The sequence below is a fragment of the Ursus arctos genome, unplaced genomic scaffold, assembly GCF_023065955.2.
Source record: "Ursus arctos isolate Adak ecotype North America unplaced genomic scaffold, UrsArc2.0 scaffold_23, whole genome shotgun sequence".
Taxonomy (NCBI): domain Eukaryota; kingdom Metazoa; phylum Chordata; class Mammalia; order Carnivora; family Ursidae; genus Ursus; species Ursus arctos.
In genome coordinates this window covers 20,541,317-20,563,296 of record NW_026622908.1, presented here as the reverse complement: position 1 = coordinate 20,563,296, position 21,980 = coordinate 20,541,317, and the positions used below count along the sequence as shown (strand labels likewise).

At 38.0% G+C, this 21,980-nt stretch overlaps 1 protein-coding gene across 2 annotated transcripts in view; it reads right to left on the bottom strand.

Moving 5' to 3' along the window:
* Window positions 1-21,980, bottom strand: part of QSER1 (glutamine and serine rich 1) — a 74,230-nt gene that overhangs the window by 31,039 nt on the left and 21,211 nt on the right. For both annotated transcript variants that reach the window (XM_026512161.4, XM_048215701.2), the window contains 3 exons: window positions 11,241-11,353; window positions 10,698-10,859; window positions 4,151-7,837 (listed from right to left, as the gene is read on the bottom strand). In XM_026512161.4, the coding sequence (XP_026367946.3) occupies window positions 4,151-7,837; window positions 10,698-10,794 (3,784 nt within the window). In that variant the 5' untranslated portion in view covers window positions 10,795-10,859; window positions 11,241-11,353. The remainder of the gene's footprint in view (window positions 1-4,150; window positions 7,838-10,697; window positions 10,860-11,240; window positions 11,354-21,980) is intronic.

Sequence of the window (21,980 nt, the reverse complement as noted above, 5' to 3'; positions counted from 1 at the left end):
TCAAGCATATTCTGGGCCATAAAGCTAAGTTTAACAAATTTAAGAGAACTGAAATTACACAAAGTAGAAATCAGTAAAGGAAAGGTTATCTGGAAAATACCCAAATATTTGAAAATTAAATAAGTCATGGATCAAAGAGGAAGCATCGAAGAGTACTGAAAGAAAATAAAAATAATAAAAATAAAATTTGTGGGATACAGCTAAAGCAGGGTTTAGAGAGAGGTTTATAACATTAAATGCTTATAGCAGAAAAGAAGAGGGGTCTTAAATTAACAAGTTAGGCTTCTACCACAAGAAACTAGAAAAATAAGCATAATAAACCTAAATCAAGCCGGAAAAAGGAAATAATGAGAACAGCAAAAATCAATGAAATTGCCAACAAAGGAGAAAAATAATCAATAAAATCAATAAACTTCTATCCAGACTGACCACAACAGAGAAGACACAAATTACCAACATGAGGAAATGCTACCAACAACTCTAAACCCATAAATTTGACAACTCAGATAAAATAGACCAATTCCTTCAAAGATACAAACTACCAAAACAGTCAAGAAAAAATAGACAAGGTGAATAGTTCCATATCAAAGAAACTGAATTCATAGCAAAAAACTTTCTGACAAAGAAAATTCCAGGTCCAGATGGTTTCACTAGCAAATTCAATCAAACATTTGTGGAAGACACAGTACTACCCAATCTCTTGCAGAAAAGAAAAAAGAAGGGGACAGCAAGACATTACAAAAGGAAAACTACAGACCAATATCCACTGCAAAGATGGAGGGAAAAAATTAGAAAATTGAATTCCTCAACATTTAAAAAAAGATAATATATCACAGTTGTTGGGATTTATCCTGGGAATGCAAGGCCATGAATATATTTGAAATATCAGTCAATGTAATTCACCATACTGAAAGACTAAATAAGAAAACTACACAATCATTTCCACAGATGAAGAAAAAGCATGTGGCAAAATTCAACGTCTGTTCATTATAAAAACTGTTAGCAAACTAGGAAATGTAAAGAATTTCTTTAATGTGATAAGAAATCTACAAAAACCTACAGTTCACATCACACTCAATGGCAAAAGGTTGATTTCTTTCCTCCAAAGATCAAGAACATGTTCAGGGGGCGTCTGGGTAGCACAGCGGTTAAGCGTCTGCCTTCGGCTCAGGGCGTGATCCCGGCGTTATGGGATCGAGCCCCACATCAGGCTCCTCTGCTGGGAGCCTGCGTCTTCCTCTCCCACTCCCCCTGCTTGTGTTCCCTTTCTCGCTGGCTGTCTCTATCTCTGTCGAATAAATAAATAAAAAATCTTTAAAAAAAAATAAAAAGAACATGTTCAGGATGTCGACACTCAACACTTTCATTAAACACTGTTTAGGAATGTTATTCCTGTGTGTTAGGAATGAAAAAGATAGAAGATTGGAAAAAAAAAGTAAAACTACACTTATTTGCAGATGACATTATTTCCTATATGAAAAAGTCCTAAGAAATCTGAAAAAAGCCCCCTAGAATAAAAGAATTGTAAAGATTTGTAGGATTTAAGATCAACATATAAAAAAACTACTGTATTTTAATAATCTACCAATAAATAAATGAAGTTTGAAAACTTTCAAAAGTATCATTTATGATAAATAGCACCAAAAATATGTAGGATCTATATCCCTAACTATAGAGCATATGCAGGATCTGTTTGCCTCAAACTGTAAAAGACTAGTGAAAGAAATCAAATATGTTCATGAATTATTAAAACTCAGCACACTATTAATAATTCAGCTTTCTTCAAATTGCTATAGATTCAAGGAAATCAAAGTCTTAATTCCAGTGGGATTTTTTTTTTCTCTTTTGGTAAATATTGACAGCTGACTTGAAATTTTATATGGAAAAGGAAAGGAATTAGAACAGGCAAAACAATTTTGAAAAAGAACAGATTTGGAGGACTCACAAGTACACTTTTGCAAGACTTATTGTAACGCTCAGCAATTAAAACAGTATGGTATTTTTGAAAGCATAAACACATAGATCAATGTAACAGAATTCAGAGTCCGGAATCAGATTCATATAAATATGGTCAAACGATTTTGGACAAAGATGCAAAGGCAATAAGAGGAGAAAGGACTCTTTTCAACAAATGGTGCTGGAAAAACTGGACTTCTCTGTATGCCAAAAAATTAACTTCAACCCCTTACCTCACCTTACACAAAAACAAAATCAAAAGGGATCAGACTTGGGGGTGCCTGGCTGGCTTAGTCAGTAGAGCATGTGACTCTTCATCTCGGGGTTATGAGTTCGAGCCCCATGTTAGGTGCAGAGCTTACTTTAAAAAAGGGGGGTGGTGGAGATCATAGACCTAAATACAAAATGCAAAAGTTAGAAACTTCTAGAAGAAAACAGAACATTTTTGTGACCATGGGTTAGGCAAAGATTTCTCAGGACCCAAAGCATAAAAGGAAAAACAGATAAATTAGACCTCATTGCAATTTAAATTTAAATTTGCGTTTCAGAGATATTTGAGGGCTTTGGGAATTTAGAGGATACAGCGCTAATTCTGCCTGAAGTAACTTCCACAAAGTGACTTTGAAGATGGTCTTCATAGATAACAAAGTGCCCGTTAGGCTGAAAAAAATCTAGAGGGCATTCTAGCTAGAGAAAAACCTGTCCAAAGACAATTGTGAAAGGGGCTTACAGGTCCCAGGAACAATGAGAAATTCAGTTGTTACAGAAGAGGAAAAGTGGAAAGAGTGGAACCAGAAAGTAAAATAAGGAGAGGGAGAATTTTTACATATTATTCTAATGTTTTTCCCCAGAAGCACCGAGAAGTACTTTACTGGTGTGAAGGATTCTAATGAGAAGCAAGAGAGGAGTTCTTCCACAGCAGGCGGCAGTGGGGATGGTAGCGAGAGGACCTCAAAGACCTAGTATTAAGAACTGGGTTGACGGTGATGATTTTAACCCCAAATGAAACAATAACACCTGTCTGGAAGAAACTAGTCTTAGATTCATCTTTAGAACAGAAATTACAAAAGCTTTGTTCTACAACTGGAAGAGGGAATAGAACGGTAATTACAAAGCACCCTGAACTGGGGAAAAAGGAGTATAAAACCTTACTAACTAGGATTAGCCACATCCATAATGTCTTTGACTCTAACCTTGACTTTCCATTACATTAATTTCGCTGTATAACAAAACGAGAATTCTTTAGAAATGTATTAGCAGATGTTTCTGCTAATAGATTATTTGGGATACCGGTTGTTTCAGATCACTTCAGTAGTTACAGGTAGTCTTGAGTCCAGAGAGAAGCAAGGAAGTACATCACAAAGCAAGGTTTAACTTTCAAAGCACCACTGGACTTACACAAAAGAGCTAGGCAGGAATATAGGCTCTACAACCAGACAAACCTGAGTGCAGACTCCAGCTCTGTCACGTACTAGTTGTATGGACCTGCACAATGCATGTACTTGCGGCTACACCATCTGTATACTGGAGATAACAGTGTATATCTCACAACACTGCTACTAGTTCCTAGCACAGAGGTGGTGGCTATTTTATTGTAATAAATGTCTTCCCTTAGCATGTTTCTCAAAATAGTTGACATGAGGCCGAGCTTCTTGAAACAATTCCTCCAAATGTTCCCTTAACTACAGAGTAAAGTGAAACACGCACCCAAAGGTTTGGAGACATAGTCTGGAGCCTACACAAAATTTTTAAATTTTATCTTAATTATATTCATGTCCATGCTACACATACTATAACCATATTTAATAGTAAAATATTAATCATCAGGTAAAACTGACATACCAAGACAATACATCAGCTTATACTACAACAGGGTCCCCAATAAAATGCCTCATATCCATAAAGCCACTTTGAGATGTCTCAGATTAGAGAAGTCTGGATACATACTATGTAAATTATGTGTCATGTGGTAGAAAGTCAAAAAACCAGAAGTTTTCAACCTAAACCCCAAAACTTTCCTATAGGGAAGGAGCATTAAAAAAAAAAATAAGTACCTAAAATACCCACCTAAACATTTTGTCCTGCAAATTTATTTACAGACCCGCTTCAAGCTAAGAAAGCTTCAAACCTAGTCTATTAGCATAAAAATTAGAGTGGGAAGCTCTAATTATGAACCTAAAATTAAAAACTTTACCTATTTTCTTCTTTTTATCAGAAGTCGCATCCAATGTGGGTAAGGCAGTGGGGGCGCTTTTATAAATCTCATGACTGCACACTCCGGGATCTTCTTCATCAGAAGAAAATGAAGATACATGGTCTAAGTTTTTAAGTTCATTATCAACTTTTTCTGACGGGCTGTTACCCCCAGTTTCAGACACTAAAGGTGTGGGTGTCATAGAAGAAGTCTTTGGAAGTGGTGGGGGGCACAATGTACGAACAGTCTGGGTCCCTGGTCGTCTAGTCCTGTTGGGCATTCGGACGGCAAGAGTAGAAAACTGCTGCTTGGGCCCGGATTTCAGAAAATCTAAGAAAGAGGCAATAAATCCTGTTTTGACTTCTGGCTGTTTTTCCTCTACCTCTTTGATCTTCTGTCTCATTTTTTCTTGATGCTGATAGCCATCGTGGCAGCCTTCTGAGGAAGGAGGGGCATATGGCGAATACACATCCGTTCCCCTCAGATTCTGGCGTTTGCCCTGGGCAGCTCTTTTCGGCTGTTTCTGATTACTGTTGTCTTCCTCTTTCATTTGCCCCTTTCCGGGTTTTTTCTTCTGCAGGTGAAAATGCATTAAATCGTGGTTTTCTTCTTCAGTCTTGACACCAACGGCCTCCCCGGGTTGGGCCATGGCCAACAGTGCAAGAGCACTTCTAGTTGGGTTCACCGACACACCGCTGTCATCACCCCCTAAGGTGAGCTCACTCTCCGATGCGGCACTCTCTCCACTTATACTTCTACTAGAAACAAACTCCTGGCTTCTGTTATTATTTAACGTATTATCAATAGGAACTTCGCTATCCTCTTCAGATTCATGATTGGTAGCAGGCTGTTTCTTGAATGAGCCAGAACTTTGCTCCTGGGCTTCATGACTTGGTCCAACCACTGGTGAAATGACTTTAGATGCTTTATTTTGACCAGTTTCAATATGCTGTTGATCGAGAGTCATTTTTGACTGGAGGGTAGGTACTGGTGAAAGGTTTACAGCGACTTGATTTCCATTTAAGGAAATATCACTTATATTCTGTGGCTTTCCTACCGCAGCTGTTATGGAGTTAAAATCTGAAGTCACGTGCCCAACATCTAATGACTGCTGAAAATGAGATTTAGAATCACCATCTTCAACTGCTGGAATGGTTTCATTTGAAGCTGACTTGGAAAAATCAGAAGGAGTAACCCCACAAGCTGCTGCTGTAGCTGCTAAGATATCATCTACATTTGATAAAATATTTCTCTCATCACTGAGAAGCATTGCCTCTGGGAAACATATTGATCCAAGAGAAACAAAATGATTCTTTGAATCATGTTGATTTGTTTCACTGAAATGGCCCTTTGTTGTTAGATGTTGTTGTAATGGTTTTGAAGACTCAGAGAGGTCCATTTTCATGATTTCAGAACTTTGAGGATGGAGTTGCTGCTGAGAATGATCCCCATTGCTCTGAATAATATGGCCATCCATCTGAAGGAAAGGATGGACTATTTGTTGAGGACTTTGAACACGCTGTACTTGTAAAGATGCCTTTACTTGTCCTAAACCTGCCTGCAGTATTGATTGCTGAAGAATTTGCAGATCACAGGTAGAATCTAAAAGAACCTGTGTATTAGGAAGAGATGCCTGATGGCCATGCCCTAAAGAATGATTTGGAATTTGAATCTGAGATGAAGCATTAATTATGTGATCATGTTGCTCCTGGACCTTGGCTTCATGCACCTTGTGTATAAGAGCATGCTGTTGGTTGAGGTCTTTAGCATTCAATCTTATTTGTGGAGTTTGCATTAAATTAGTTGCCTTCTTAATATCAAGGGTTGGTGCACTGACTTGGCCAATTTGTTGGGTAAGCTGTGTCACTGAACCAACCATGCTTTCTTCCTTTTTTGACCCTTGTAGGGCAATCCCAACAACTTGATCCTCCAGACGAGAATTACTTCTGATCACACTCTGAGAATATCTGTCCTCTGCCTTTGACACCTTGTAAGCTGATTCTTGAACATTAATTTCTCCATCAGATAGCCTTTGGGTGGATGACTCAAGAGATACTTGTGGCTGTAATACCTGTAACTCCTGCATTGGAAAATCCTCTTCTTGCTTTGAAGATGTATACACGTTTGAGTCAAGTTTTCTTTCGGCATAAGACTTTGGATCAGGGGAAGGTATGTTGTTCTGTAAAGTCTGACGGTGAGTAGGGGATGCAAAAGATGATGACTGGACAGCAGGCAAAAACTTTTGGGACTGGGGCGATGACGACCCTTGAGTCTGAGCATTTTGGGAAGAATGCATAGAGATATAATTCTGGGTTGGGCTAGAATCTGGTAAATTCTGAGCCCGAGAGGCGGAAGAATAAGAGAGAGAAGGGGCTGTTAACGTTAGGGACTGTCCTGAAGCATAGCTTTCTGAAGGACTAACAACTGACAATACTTGTGACTGAGATGAATAACTAACCTGTGTCTGGCTAACTGGTGATAAACCCTGAGAATGACTAGATGAATAACTCTGAGACTGACTAACTGAAGACAGATCTCTCGTTTGAGCAGGATAGCTCTCATTTGTAACTGAAGATAATACTTCCTGTTGATTAGAAGAATAATTAAGTGTCTGATTTTCAGAAGTTATAGTCTGAGATGATCCAGAAAAAGTCAATGTTTTATATAAGGATGGCAACTTCTCCACTTTGTTGGACCTATAAACCTGTGAATGAACAATAGATGGCACATTATGTGGCTGCACTAAACCATAATTCTGGGACTGACTAACTGATAAAAGGCTGGGTAGCTGCGCCGTAGAATAAATTTGTGCTTGGCCCGATATGACAGAGCTCTGATTATGTAAAGGTTTGGAATAGCTTAACGTTTGCACAGGAGGAATTATACTTTGGGGCTTGGGGGTCTTAGTTGATGTTAGTGGTTGTTTTGCAGAACAGCTTTTTACTTTTGTAGCAGAAGGAGGAAACCCTGATGACGGAACTGCAGATGAGTAAGACTGAGCGAGTCCCACTGACACCTGGGAGGTCTTCTGTTGTAACCCTCCACTGCTCACCTGAGTAGACTCTCCGACGGGGCTACAGGATAAAGATGACTGCCTGCTTGGTTCCTGAAAAGTAACTACACTTGCATTTGATAGATAGCTATGTAAGGAATGCTGTGAACCAGTCAGTTGTGCCTGAACAGACTGGGTACCTGAAGGCCGCTGATGGTGTTTAATAACACTACATTCTCGAAGAAGAGCTCTTTCAATGGAAGAAGTAGAACTAGTAAAGAGAGTTGAACTGTAGGCTTGAGGAGTCTGCTGGGCTCCCCCAAGTGCTGAAGGCAACAAACTAAACTGAGGTTGTAAAAGATGGGGTGCAGACTCTTGAGCTGAGCGATATGTCGAAGACTGAGGTGGTATGCTGTTACTTAACGCAGAAGTGCCCAGGCGCTCAAATGCCAAAGCAGTTGGAACAGTTCCCTGGGAAGTCTTGATTTGTAGCAAAGGGTCATGAGGATTTAAAATTCCATTGGATGTAGTGTTAAAAGATGAATCCTGAAGCACCAGAGGTGAGGTGGTAGCAAAGTTTCTATTGCTGAAGGTGGTGGGATGCTGATAAGCAGAGAGGGCAGAGGGTGGAAGTGTTCCAGTGGTTGGCAAAGGTCCAGTAACAAACAGCTCAGTTGCTGCTGAGGAATGCATACCTAGGAAGAGAAAACATAAAAAACTTTATGCAATTACAGCACACGCGCGCGCACACACACACACACACACACGTGTCTTCACCATAGAGACTTACATAACCTTCAACCCATTAAACTCTCTAAGATTGAAAAGTCTGACAAATTAGTTCTGCATGTAAACTTCAAAAATTACATTTCAAAAACAGCTAGCTTTCTTTTTCTATTTTTATTTTTGAGAGAGAGAGAGTGTGTGCATGTGGGCGAATCTTTTTTTTTTTTTTAAGATTTGTTTATTTTCTGAGAGAGAGCGAGCGAGTGTGCGCAGTGGGGAGGGGGAGAGGGAGAGAGAGAGTCCCAACCAGATTCCTCCCTAAGCATGGAATACAATGCGGGACTCCATCTCATGACGCTGAGATCATGGCCTGAGCTGAAACCAAGAACTGGTTGCTTAACTGACTGAGCCACCCGGGTGCCTCAAAACAGCTAGCTTTCTTTCTTTTTTTTTTTTTTTTAAAGATTTTATTTATTTATTCGACAGAGATAGAGACAGCCAGCGAGAGAGGGAACACAGGCAGGGGGAGTGGGAGAGGAAGAAGCAGGCTCCCAGCAGAGGAGCCTGACGTGGGGCTCGATCCCAGATCACCGGGATCACGCCCTGAGCCGAAAGCAGATGCTTAACCGCTGTGCCACCCAGGCGCCCCAACAGCTAGCTTTCTTAAAGCAAAAACAAAATTATAAAAGTATTAGCAATTCCTACCTATAATTATTATATAAATGAGTTTATATGTGTTAGATAAGGTCATCTGAAAATTAAGAAAATAAAAATGTACATAATCTCCAGTGATTAATTTATCCTGAAATCTCAATGCAATAGCAACAGACAAGCTAAAATGTTTGTAACATTAAAATTAAAACCCAAACTGCCTACATTTAACATGATAAGTAAATCTAAAAATAAATAGTGAGGTTAACACTGCAAAGTTTCTTTTATCAAAATATATACATTTTGGGGGCACCTGGGTGGCTCTGTCGGTTAGGCATCTGACTTGATTTTGGCTCAGGTCATGATCTCAGGGTTGTGAAATTGAGCCCCACAACAGGCTCCTCACTGAGCGAAAGTTTGCTGGAGCTTCTCTCTCCCTCTCCCTCTGACCCCCCCATCCCATGCACTCTTTCTCTCTAATAAATAAACCTTAAAATATATATACACACACTTAAAAATATCTTGGATTTCAAGTTTTGGCTTCCTATGAACAAATTTCAAAGAAGATGCACGCTTATCATAAAAGCTGATCAGAATTTAGCATTGTCAAGAAGAAAATGCTTTCATTTCAGGAAAGCATTCTAGCCACATATAGCAAAAGTTAACGTATGTATACCCTTATGATCCAAAAGTTCTACTTCTAGAAATTCATTCCACGGAAATAAGTGGACACAAAGATATTTGTACAAGATACTCTTTATAGTTATTTTGCGTGCTAATAAGTAGACACAACCCACATGTCCATCAACACAGGACCGATCAAATAATTATGGCATAACTGATTAATACTATTGCTATAAACACTGATTAAGAGAATATATATGTTTTGATATGCAAAGATATCAAAGAAGAGTAAATATCAAACTGTTAACTCTTCTCTACAAAAGTGGGACTGTAGTAAGGAACTATCACTTTCCCTTTTGTAGACCTTTTTATTGTTTATATGTTTTTCACTGAACTGCCATTAAAATTTTTTTATTTAGAAACATAGGGGGAAAAAGATTCTCTGGCCTTTTCAAAAACCTTCTCTCACTTCTTCCTATTAAATGTCAAAAAAGTATTAATACTATGAAGACAGAAAAAATATAGTTATACTTAAAAGAATGAATAACATTTAACATTTATGTTTAAAATAATAATCATAGAAACTGGAATAGAAAATCTAACTAAATATATATAGTACAATTATTCCAAGAAGCAAAAAATGAATCTACTTTGTTTTATAATATCCTCTTTTATGTCACACTAAAACATTACCTCCTTGGAGCACACTGAAAACCTCTATTAATGGAATTTACAACAGAATGATAAAGTATTATTTCCTATAGCGATTACTTTGAAATATCTCCTCAAATATGCTATGACATTTCTTATTCTTTAAAACAAAACCTTAAAAAAAATCACCAACTTTCCTGTCACCCTGAAAAAAGTAAAAATATATACAAATAATTTGGGGGGAGAAATAGTTGAAAAATGGAATGTATATGTAAATAGGGAAAATACAGTAATATCAGCCAATAATGGCCTTTACTAAATAGTGATGTAATCTGTTCAAGTCTAGATAACTTTACATAACTCCAGTGATGAAATCAGTCCCAACGTTGTTTTTGACTATACTACCTACTTAGCCTGAAGTCACGAGAAACGAACTTAGCACCCAAAAAACAAAAAAGATAAACACGTGAGGTGATGGATGTGTTAATTAACCAGATGGAAGGGGACTTCTTTCACAATGTAACATACAGCAGATCACCGCAACGCACACTTTAAACATCTTACAATTTAATCTATCAATTAGACCTCAATAAAGCTGAAATGGAAAAATAGAAGAAACTGAGTGTTTGCTTCTATTAAGTAGACAAGTAACCACTTAAATTGCCAGATAAGAAGTTGAGGTCCAGGGTTTATCTCTAATAATTACCTTCTTCAACTTGTTAGTTTCTATCAGCGATAAATTTGAATTCTGTCCAATGTAAAATTGTGAAAAATCCCAGGTTTTAAAGTTCACTGAAAAGCCAGTAATTACTTTCAGCCACACTACGTAGTGACAAGGGCATAAAAAGTGTATTTTTATCAGTATTTCTTCTGGACTTAAAAATTCTGAAAACAAAGCGTCACCTGTCTGCCAGGATGGAGCCCTGAATTGTGGTAAAAGAGTAGTTCCTGAAGAAGCAGCCTGAGCGGTTCGGGATTCAACAGCAGAGAGAAAATTCATCACTGAAGATTCTTTAGTGTTAGTGCTGGCACTGTTCACACTAGTATCGAATATTCCAGAAAGACCTACATTTGAAGATAAAATATGTCATAAAGTAAAAATATGTATTAATATAAAATTATTATTTCTGTTCTTATTTTAAAAAGGAATCTCTGAAATTTGAGGCCAGAAGTTCCACAACCCTGTTTTGAAATAGCAAACAAGTATTAGTTTGACCAAGTATAGTTATAATTTAAAATCCACAAAGACCTATGAAAAAAGATCTCCCCACCAATTATATAGATATTCTCTATCAGTAAAAGATAAAGCTTTTGATTTCATTTTCATTTTCACTTTTCCCACAGCTCCATTATGTCCTGCCCACATTCATAACCCAATATGCGAAAGCTGATTTTTCTTCTTAATCACTAAATGTAGCCAGATGCATTTTATAAGAGCATTTTTACCAGTTGGCTGAGGTGTGGTAGCGTATCCAGGAAGCTGATGAGAGGCTGCAAAAGTCTGTCTCTGAAGGAGATCTGTTTCAGAGTGTGAGGGATGTCCTTCTTCATAGCTTAAACTAAAGGATAATAAAAAAATAAGTGACTGAAAAAACACATAGCTCAAACAACTGGATCAAAACATCTCTAGGAGAGCAATTATCAAAGGTAGTGGAAGTCTTTGACTAAATTCCTGACCTACACATCAATAGATCAAACACAGTCTGACAACACTGGCAAAATGAGCGAAATATATTGAGGATAGAGTAGGAAGAAAAACGATGCATAGTATTTTCCTTAATTCAACTTTATTTCCTTTTACTGGTAGAGAAGTGACAAGGCATAGTGGAAAGAGTGATATCCTGGAAACCGGGACAGCTGAGTTCACTGTCAAAGCTCTACCACTGGCTTACAGTGGGATTTCACTAAGGGACTTAATTAATGTCAGACTAAATTCCTCGTCTGTGTGAATGAAGGACTAGACAAGATAATCTCTTAAGTCCTAGTTCTAACATTTTATGGAATACCAGATAACTTGAATTAACTGATAATTAAAATAACTCACCTAGAAAATTTCAAGCCTCGACATTTTGAGAGTAATTCAGTAATTTTTCTCCCCTTGATTTTTACTTTGAGTATTTTAAACCCACAGAAAAACTGAAAAACCGCTTACTTCTCCCGTTGATTTTTGAGTATTTTAAACCCACAGAAAAACTGTAAAGAGTCCAATGAAAAACTTATACTGCTTACTTAAGACTCAATAATCGTTAACATTTTGTGACCTTTGTTTTATTTTTCTTTACACACAGATATAAACATACACACACTTTTATTAAACCACTTGAAAATAACTGGTAGACATGACACTACATCTTTGAATACTTCAGCTTTATCTCCTAGGAATCAGGTATTCTTCTGTACAATTATCATTATTAGACTTGAAGAAATTTAACTTTAAGTCAGTAATAGCACGTAATAGAGGTCATATTCCAATTTTCCAATTGTTGCCAAAATGTTTGGGATTTTAAAGCTCTTTCTATGTGGAATCCAATCAAAATTCAAGAACTGCACTTGGTTATGACTTTTTAAATTGAGAACAGTGCCTCCACCCTGCCTCTAATCCCAGATCCCTTTGGTCTTGATTTCATGGCACAGACTTGTTATTGTTGTTGAGGAATCCAAGTCAGCTGGATGTAACCTATTCCAAATCCTGGCTCTGTCTGATTGACTCTCCATGAGAAGTAAGTGATACTTTGTACTTCTTATCACATCAGATGAGGATGCACATATCAGTCTGTCTCATAATTGGTGATGCTAACCTTGAATTGGTTAAAGTACACCTGTCGGATCTTTCCATGTAGTAATTTTTTCTCCTTTGAAATGCAACTGTGAGGTGTTACTTTAAGACAGTGTAAATATCTTATGCCCAACAGTCAAAGGTTTCAGACATCATCCACTAATGATTTTTAATTTAATTAGGACACTGGAGATGTGTGGTAATTGTCGTTTTCTAATTACATCATTCTTTTAATATTTAAAAGGCGGTCTTCTTTTATAAAATAAAAATGAGCTTTCCCCCCTTTTCTCCCTCTTATGTACATGGATATATATACTTATATTTTCATATTTTTCAAAAATGCATATATCTTACACTTCAAAAATATATCACTATAGACTTAAAAATTGAAGTATAGTTGACATAATATTAGTTTCAGGTGTACAACATAGTGATTCAACAATTATACACATTATGGAATGCTTACCATGACACATGTAGTTACCATCTGTCACCATACAACATTATTACAATATTATTGACTAAATTCCCTGCTAGGAACATTTGTATACAAGTCTTTCATGGACATATGTTTTCATTTCTCTTAAGTTAAATATCTAGGAGTGGAATTACAAGGTCATAAAATAGGTGCATGTACCACTTTATATTACCATCAGTAATGAATCAACACTCCATTTTTGCTTTACATCCTTGTCATGACATGTTTTCAGTCTTCCTTTTTAAAAAAGATTTATTTATTTCTTTGAGAGAGAGAGAGAGAATGAATGGGAGGGGCAGAGAGAGGGGAGAATCTAAAGCTGACTCTGCGCTCAGCGTGGAGCCTGACAGAGGGCTCAATCTCATGACCCTGAGATCATGAGCTGACCCAAAATCAAGAGTCAGCCACTTAGCCGACTGTGCCACCCAGGCGCCCCATCAGTCTTTTTAATTTTAGCCATTCTAGGTAGGTATAGTGGTATCTCATCGTGGTTCAACTTGCATTTCCTAATAACAAATGATGAGCATGTTTTCATATGCCGACAGGCTATTCTTTCAACTCCTCTTGTGATGTTTGTTCCCATTTTTTGCCTTTAAAAAAAGTGGGTTAAGTTAGCTCTCTTATTAGGTTGCAAGAGTTTTTCTTATATTCTGGATCCACATTTTTGGGTCAGATATATGTACTGTGAATGTTTTCTTCCAATCTAATGGCTTGCCTTTTTATTTTTTAGTGTCTTTAAATAAAAAGCTTTCATCAAGTTAGTTTTATTGTGGTAAGAGCATTTAACATGAGATCTCCCCCCTTAACAAAGCATGTGATACATTAGTGTTAACCATGGGCACTATGTCCTCCAGATCTCTAGGGCTTATTCATCTTGAATAACTGAAACTTTATATCCTTTGAACAACTCCCCATTTCCCTCTTCCCCTAGCCTCTGGCAACCACCATCCCACTCTCCGCTTCTGAGTCTAACAAGGTTTTAATTTTTGATCAGCCTAAGTACATTTTTTCCCCCATAAAATCGGTGCTTTTATTTTATTTTATTTTTTTAAAGACTTTATTTATTTGACAGAGATAGAGACAGCCAGCGAGAGAGGGAACACAAGCAGAGGGAGTGGGAGAGGAAGAAGCAGGCTCATAGCGGAAGAGCCTGATGTGGGGCTCGAACCCAGATCGCCGGGATCACACCCTGAGCCGAAGGCAGACGCTTAACCGCTGTGCCACCCAGGCGCCCCAAAATCGGTGCTTTTAGAGTCGCTAATATATTCACCTACATTTTCTTCGAGTTTTAATGTTTTAACTTTTATGTTTAGATCTATGAACCATTTTGAGATAAATTTTGTGAGATAAGGGTAAAGATTCATTTTTTAAACTTAAAAAATTAAGGTACAATTTGCATACAATAAAATTCACAGGCCAGTGAGTTTCGACAAGTAAGTAAACACTGCAAAAACTAAGGGAGAAACAGCCCCATCAATACAAAGGATGCCCCCATGCCCCTTGGTAGTGAACTCCTCCCACCATCTCCTAAAGATCTAGTCTCTCTCCTTAGTTTTGCCTTTTCCAAAATGTCAAATGAATAGAATCATTTAATATGTAGCCTTTTGTGTCTAGCTACTTTCAGTTAGCTTAATGTCTTTGAGATTCATCCATGTTTTTATTTTTATCAGTGATTTATTATGTTTTATAGCCGAGCAGCATTCTGTTTTACGGACACATCAGAGCTCCGTGCTTGTTTTAAATCCATTAACAGTTTAAGAACCTTTGGGTTCTTTCCTGTTTTTAGCAATTATGAATAAAGGTGCCACAAACCTGTCCAAAAGTTTCTGTGTGAACATTAGGTTTCATTTCACTTGACTAAAAACATAGGGGGGGATGGCTGAGTTACATGGTAATGCTGAACTTTAGAGAAACTGCCTATTTTCCAAAGTGGCTATCCCTTTTGCATTCCTCTAGTAATGTATGTGTGGTCTAGTGACTGCATCCTCACTAGTGCTAAGTATTATCAATTTATAAGCTGTTTCTTTTCTTTTTAAAAATTTTAACTGTTCTAATTGGTGTGCAACAGTACCTCATTGTGGTTTGTTTTTTTAAAACATTTATTTGAGGGGGGAGGGGCAGAAAAAGAGGGAGAGAGAATCCTAAGCAGAACTCACACTGAATGCGGGGCCCCATGCGGGGCTCAATCTCACAACCCTGAGATCACGACCAGGGCCGCAACCAAGAGTCGGCTGCCTGACGGTGCCACCCAGATGCCTCCTTCACTGTGGTTTTAATTTGCATTTCCTTAATAACTAACAATGATGAGCACATTTGCTCGTCTACCATGCAGAAATCTTTGGTAAAATATCTACTCAAATCTTTTGCCTATTTTTTATTGGGTTATTTATTTTCTTGAGTTTTAGGTATTGCCTATATATTCTAGAATCAAATCCTTGGTGAGATATATGTTTTGCAAATATTTTCTCCCACTCTGTGGCTTTCATACTTATAACAATGTAGTTAGAACAGAACCATTTTTTAAAAGATATTATTTTTAAGTAATCTCTACACCCAATCTGGGTCTCAAATTTATCACCCCAAGATCAAGAACTGCATGCTCCACTGACTGAACTAGCCAGGTGCCCCTATGAATTGTATTTTTGCTGTTGTTGCTGAGAGATCTTTGCCTACTCCAATAGCTCAAAGATTTTCTCTTCTGATTCCTTCTGGAAGTTTTATAGTACTACTTTTTCCATTTAGGTCTACGATTCATTTGGAATTAATTTTTTGTATATGGTGTGAGGTAAGGGTTGGGATTCATTTTTTTTTTTTAAATTTGGATATGCAATTGTCCCAGTACTATATATTGAAAAAACTAATTTTTTACCTATCGAATTGCCATGGCACCTCTTAAAAAAAATCAACTAGCCATATATTTGTGGTTCTCTTCTTAAATATTTTGCTACATTAATATGTCTGTTCTTAGGCCAATAACACACAGCCTGATAAATGACTCATTCAGGTTGTAAAAAACTTCCAATTTTGTTCTTCAAATTTTGGCTATGCCAGGTATTCTCACACAAATTTTAGAGTCAGCTTGTCAATTTCTACAAAAAACACTGCACTGAAACTACACATCAATTCGGAGAAAACTACCATCTTAAAAGTACTGAGTATTCTAAACCATGAATATATTTATTTACTTAGGTCTTTAATTTCTCTCAGCAGTCTTTTGTAGTGTTTAGTACATAATTCTTGCAAGTATTTTGTTAAATTTATCCCTAAGTTTCTCATTTTGTTCTAAATTTTTTTTAAATTACAGCTTTACTGATGTGTAATTCGCATACCTTAAAAGTCATCCGTTTAAAGTCTATAAATCAGTGCATTTTTAGACTATTCAGTTATGCAACCAGAACCATAATCTAATATTAGAACATTCTCATTGCCTCAAAAATAAACCTGTACCCATTAGTATCACTCTGCATATCCCCCTCCATCCAGCCCCAGGCAATCACTAATCTACTTTCTGTCTCTGTGTATTTGGCTACTCAAAACATTTCACAAAAATGGAATCATACTATATGTGGGCCTTTTGTGACTCAGTATAATCTTTTCAAGGTTCATCTATGTTACAAAATGGATATACCAGTACTTTACTCCATTTTATGGCTGAACAGTATCCCATTGTACATTTTCTTTAGCCATTATAAGTTGATAGATATTTGGGTTTTTTCCACTGTTGGGCTATTATGAATTATGCCGCTATGAACATTCATGAACAAGTTTTCATGTGGATGTATGTTTTCTCTTGGGTATATACCTAGGAGTGGAATTTTTTAATCATATGACAACTCAAACATGTTCAACATTTTGAAAACTGGCCAACCAAATTGGCTGTACCACTTTACATTACCACCAGCAATGGTTAAGGGTCACTATTTCTCATCATCTTTGCTGATACTTCTTATAGCTTATGTTTTTATTATAATAGCCATCCTAGTAGGTGTGAAATGGTACCTCACTGTGGCTTTGATTTGCATTTACCTAATGATGTTGAACATCTTTATTTTATTTTTTTTTAAGATTTATTTATTTGTGGGGGCACCTAGGTGGCTCAGTTGTTAAGTGTCTATCTTCGGCTCAGGTCATGATCCCAAGGTCCTGGGATTGAGTACCGCATCGGGCTTCCTGCTCAGCGACAAGTCTGCTTCTCCCTCTCCTTCTGCCTGCCTCTCTCTCCCTGCTTGGGCTTTCTCTGTCAAGTAAATAAATAAAATCTTAAAAAAAAAAAAAGATTTATTTATTTGAGAGAGAAAGAGCACATTGCAAGGGACAGCAGGAGAGAATCCTCAAGCAGACCCCTGCCAAGTGGGCAGCCCAATGCGGGGCTCAATACCATGACTCTGAGATCATGACCTGAGTGAAATCAACAGTTGGACGCTTAACTGAGCCACCCAGACATCCCCATTTTGACTTAATTTTTGTATACAGTGTAAGGTAGGAGTCTTAGTTTATTCTTTTGCTACTCTCCCCGTTTGTGTGCTGTCTCTCTCTCAATTAAGTAAATAAAATCTTTTTAAAAAAGTAAAAAAATAATCTACACACATATATTTCCTTGTTCTATTAGCTGCCGGAGCCTAGAAATGAAGACTCCCTGGATGCAAAGAGCATACTTCTTACCCGGATCATGGCTCCTAATATCATACTTCAAGAAAAAGGAACCAGTGCTCCCTGAAGAAATGGGTCATTCTAGTACTGGGGCAGGAAATACAGAAGAACTCAAGCATCTTATAGTACCAGAAAGTAAGAAAGTGCTCATGAAAAAAAAAAAGAAAGATAGGGGAAAACCCCTACATTTACAAAGGCGTGTTAAAGGAAAAAAAAAAAAAAAGACAAAACAACAACGGCATGTCAAGGGGACACAGAAGCCAACTGGAAGACCTCCCAATGGCCAAAGATTTTAACCCTTATAAAAATCTGATAGTCACTGATTTGTTGACATTGATTATTTTTAAAGTTAAAAAAGTTACTTTATGGTTTTGGGGTTGTTTTGTTTTGTTTTGTTTTCGTAGTAATCTCTACACCGGAAGTGGGACTAGAACTCACAACCCCAAGATTAAGAGTCACATGCTCGGGGTGCCTGTGTGGCTCAGTTGGTTGAGCGTCCAATTCTTGATTTCCGCTCAGGTCATTATCTCAGGGTCCCGGGATCAAGTCCAGGGTGGGCTCTGTACCTCCGCAGGGAGTCTGCTTGAGGATTCTCTCCCTCTGCTCCTCCCCCACTCACGTTCACACTACCTCTCTCTAAAAAGTGAATAAATACATCTTAAAAAATAAAGTCACACACTCTTCCAACTGAGTCAGCCAGGCACCGTGACATTGTTTATTTTTTTAAACAAAGGCCAGATTTTTTTAAGTGTTTAAAAATTTTTTTTTGGGGGGGGGGGCGCCTGGGTGGCTCAGGCATTAAGCGTCTGCCTTCGGCTCAGGTCATGATCCCAGCGCTGTGGGATCGAGCCCCGCCTCGGCTCCCTGCTCAGCAGGAAGCCTGCTTCTCCCTCTCCCCCTGTTTGTGTTCCTTCTCTCACTGCCTCTCTCTCTCTGTCAAATAAATAAATAAAAAATGTAAAAAAAAAAAAAAAAGATTTTTTTTTTGAGATTTTTATTTTTCAGTAATTTCTGTGCCCAATGTGGGGTTTGAATTTATGACTCCGAGATCAAGAGTCACATGCTCTTGAATCAGCTAGCCAGGAGCCCCACAAAAGCCAAGGTAAAAAAAAAAAAAAAAAGATTATCCTGGCCCGGGGGCGGGGGAACAACACATCTCAAAACATGGTCAACAGATTCCCACATTTGAGCCAATGTAAGATCTCCTTTGAATAAATGTTCATTTATTTAATATAGGACCTACCCTGATAGAGTCCTTCCTAGCCCCCAAGGCTAGGGTGGTAGGGAGGAAAACACAGAACTTATATTATCCCCATACATACTTCAAAAATTACAGGAGCTAAGGCCTAGAGAAGAGGGAAGGAGCCAAGAGATAAGAGTCACAATTGTTTTAATGTTCATATTCCCAGCCTAGCATGAAACGTCAATCTTCTATCTCCTCCCCACACACTCAAAGTAGGGTAGATTCAATGTTGAAGATAAGAAGGATCAGAATTTTGCAGGGGGTAGTATCATCTCCCTTCAGTTGCTGTCACTTAAACGCCAATTAAAAAACTGATATTTTCCTAAAAATTAAAACAAACCGAAAGATTAATTATTCAGTTACTACTTTCTGGCTTAAGTCTGACTATTCTTTCCTAAGCTTCTTAATTTTTAAATTTTTATTTATTTTTTTGAGAGGGGGAGAGAGACAGACAGAGAGAAAGGAGGGGGAAGAGGCAGAGGGAGAGAGAGAATCCCAAGCAGGCTCCACGCCCAGTGCCAAGACCCATGCAGGCCTCCATCTCATGACCCTGAGATCATGACCTGAGCCAAAATCAAGAGTCAGACGCTTAACTGACTAAGCCACCCAGGTGCCCCTACACTTAATCTAATATGTTTAGCAAAGAAAATTAACTTTTAAGGCAGATGAGAAACCGGAGACAAAAAAATCTCTTCTAAATGACAGTTTGTGCAGTGATGGCATATGATCATAAGAAAAAAAAAGTTTTTGAATATATTACTGAGAATAAGCTATATTATGGTTTATATCCTGATAGCAATAACATACAAATCTATTCTTTGGGTAGCATACTCTTATGTCCATAGTAGTTAAGAAACACATTCCAAGTTTTAAAATCAATTAGCAAAAGTTCCATGAAATATGTTAAATCCCAAGGAAACAAGCCAGTACTTGCACACAAGCAATAAGTTTACCTAAGCACTGAATGAATGATTTTGCCTTATGTAGTCTGGTTTACTTTTTATGTATTTATTTTAGAGAGAGAGCCTGGCAGGGAGGGGCAGAGGGAGAGGGGGAGAGAGTCTTAAGCAAACTCTACACTGAGCAGGGAGTCCAACACAGGGCTCGATCCCACAACCCTGAGATCGTGACCTGAGCCAAACCAAGAGTTGGACACTCATCCAGACTGTACCACCCAGACACCCCACATTTAGTAGCTCTATTGCTCTCTTCTCCGTGTTAAAGAATTTGGCCACTGAAGATAGAGATATTCTGGTATAATAAAAACAAAATTCGGGGCGCCTGGGTGGCACAGCGGTTAAGCGTCTGCCTTCAGCTCAGGGCGTGATCCTGGCGTTCCGGGATCGAGCCCCACATCAGGCTCTTCCGCTATGAGCCTGCTTCTTCCTCTCCCACTCCCCCTGCTTGTGTTCCCTCTCTCGCTGGCTGTCTCTATCTCTGTCAAATAAATAAATAAAATCTAAAAAAAAAAACCCAACAAAAAAAACCCCACAAAATTCTCTTTAAGCTTTGAAAATATGGTTTTAAACTTTTCATAGTTGAGAAAGATAAAAATCCTGGATTGGAAGTTAGAAGGCCCCAATTTCAGTCCTGATTCTGCAAATGACACTAGAAGACTTTCAGCAAAACATGTAATTTTGTAGAGGCTTCATTTTCCTACTTATGAAGCCTAATGCTCTTTGTATTAACTCATATTCTGAGTCAAGCTAAATATTTTTACTTCATCTATCATACAGTATTCTTTAGTATAAAATCTGTCTTCAAAATTGAGTGTAGAGATAAATCACATGGAGTTCATATAATTAACTTTGCGTGTGGAACTCTAGCATGTCTGTCCCACTCATACCTAAATGTCAAGTAATTTATAAATACTTTATTTTAGCTAATCATAGTCTGAGAATTAAAAACAAAAACCTGAAGTATAAGAATAATCAGCCCCTGGGTGGCTCAGTCAGTTAGGTGTCCGACTCTTGATCTCAGCTCAGGTCATTTTTTTTTCTTTGAAAGACAGAGAGAATGTGCACGTGCAGGGGGGGTGGACAAGGATGTGGAGAAACCAGAACCGTCATATGCTGCTGGTGGGAACGTAAAATGGTGCAGCCACTTTGGAAAACAATTTAGCAGTTCTTCAAAGTGTTAAACACAGAATTACCAGAAAGACCCAACAATTCCACTACTAGGTATCTACCCAAGGAAAACAAAACATATGTTCAAATACTTTCATACAAATGTTCACAGCAGCATTATCTGCAAAAGCCAAAAAGTGAAAACCACCGAATATACACTAACTAGTGAAGGGGTAAACAAAACGAGCTACATCTCGGCAATGGAATACTATTCTCAGTACTTACAGTACTGGTACATGCTACAACATGCCTGAATCATTTTTTTAAAGATGTTATTTATTTATTTGAGAGAGAGAGAGAGAGCGAGAGAGGATTTAAGCGGGGGGTGGGGGGTGGAGGGAGAGGCAGGCTCCCCACTGAGCAGGGAGCCCAACGCGGGGCTCGATCCCAGGGTCCCAGGATCATGACCCGAGCCAAAGGCAGTCGCTCAACTGACTGAGCCAGCCAGGCGCCCCGACATGGATGAATCTCTAAACCATTATGCTTAGTCATAAAACCCAAACACAAAAGAACATGTATTGTATTATTCCATTTATATGAAATGCCCAGGAAAGGCAAATCTAAAGAGACAGACAATGGATTAATGGCTAGGGCTAGGGCTGAGAATGAGGACTGATTATAAAGAGGCACAAGGTTTCTTTTTGGGGTAATGAAAAAGTTTGAAGATTAGACTGTGACGACACTGTGGTAATGAAAATATACTAAAAATCACTGTAAACAATATAGGAGAATTTTATGGTGTGTAAATTAAATCTCAGTAAAGCTGTTAATTAAAAAAAAAAGAGCTGGAAGACTCAAACGGCTTAGATTCACTATCTCTAAGGAAACTTGGGCAAAGTATAGCTTCTCCGAGGCTTCACTTGCTCATTTGTAAGGCTACCTCAGAGCACAGGTAACTCCTATTCACTGTACA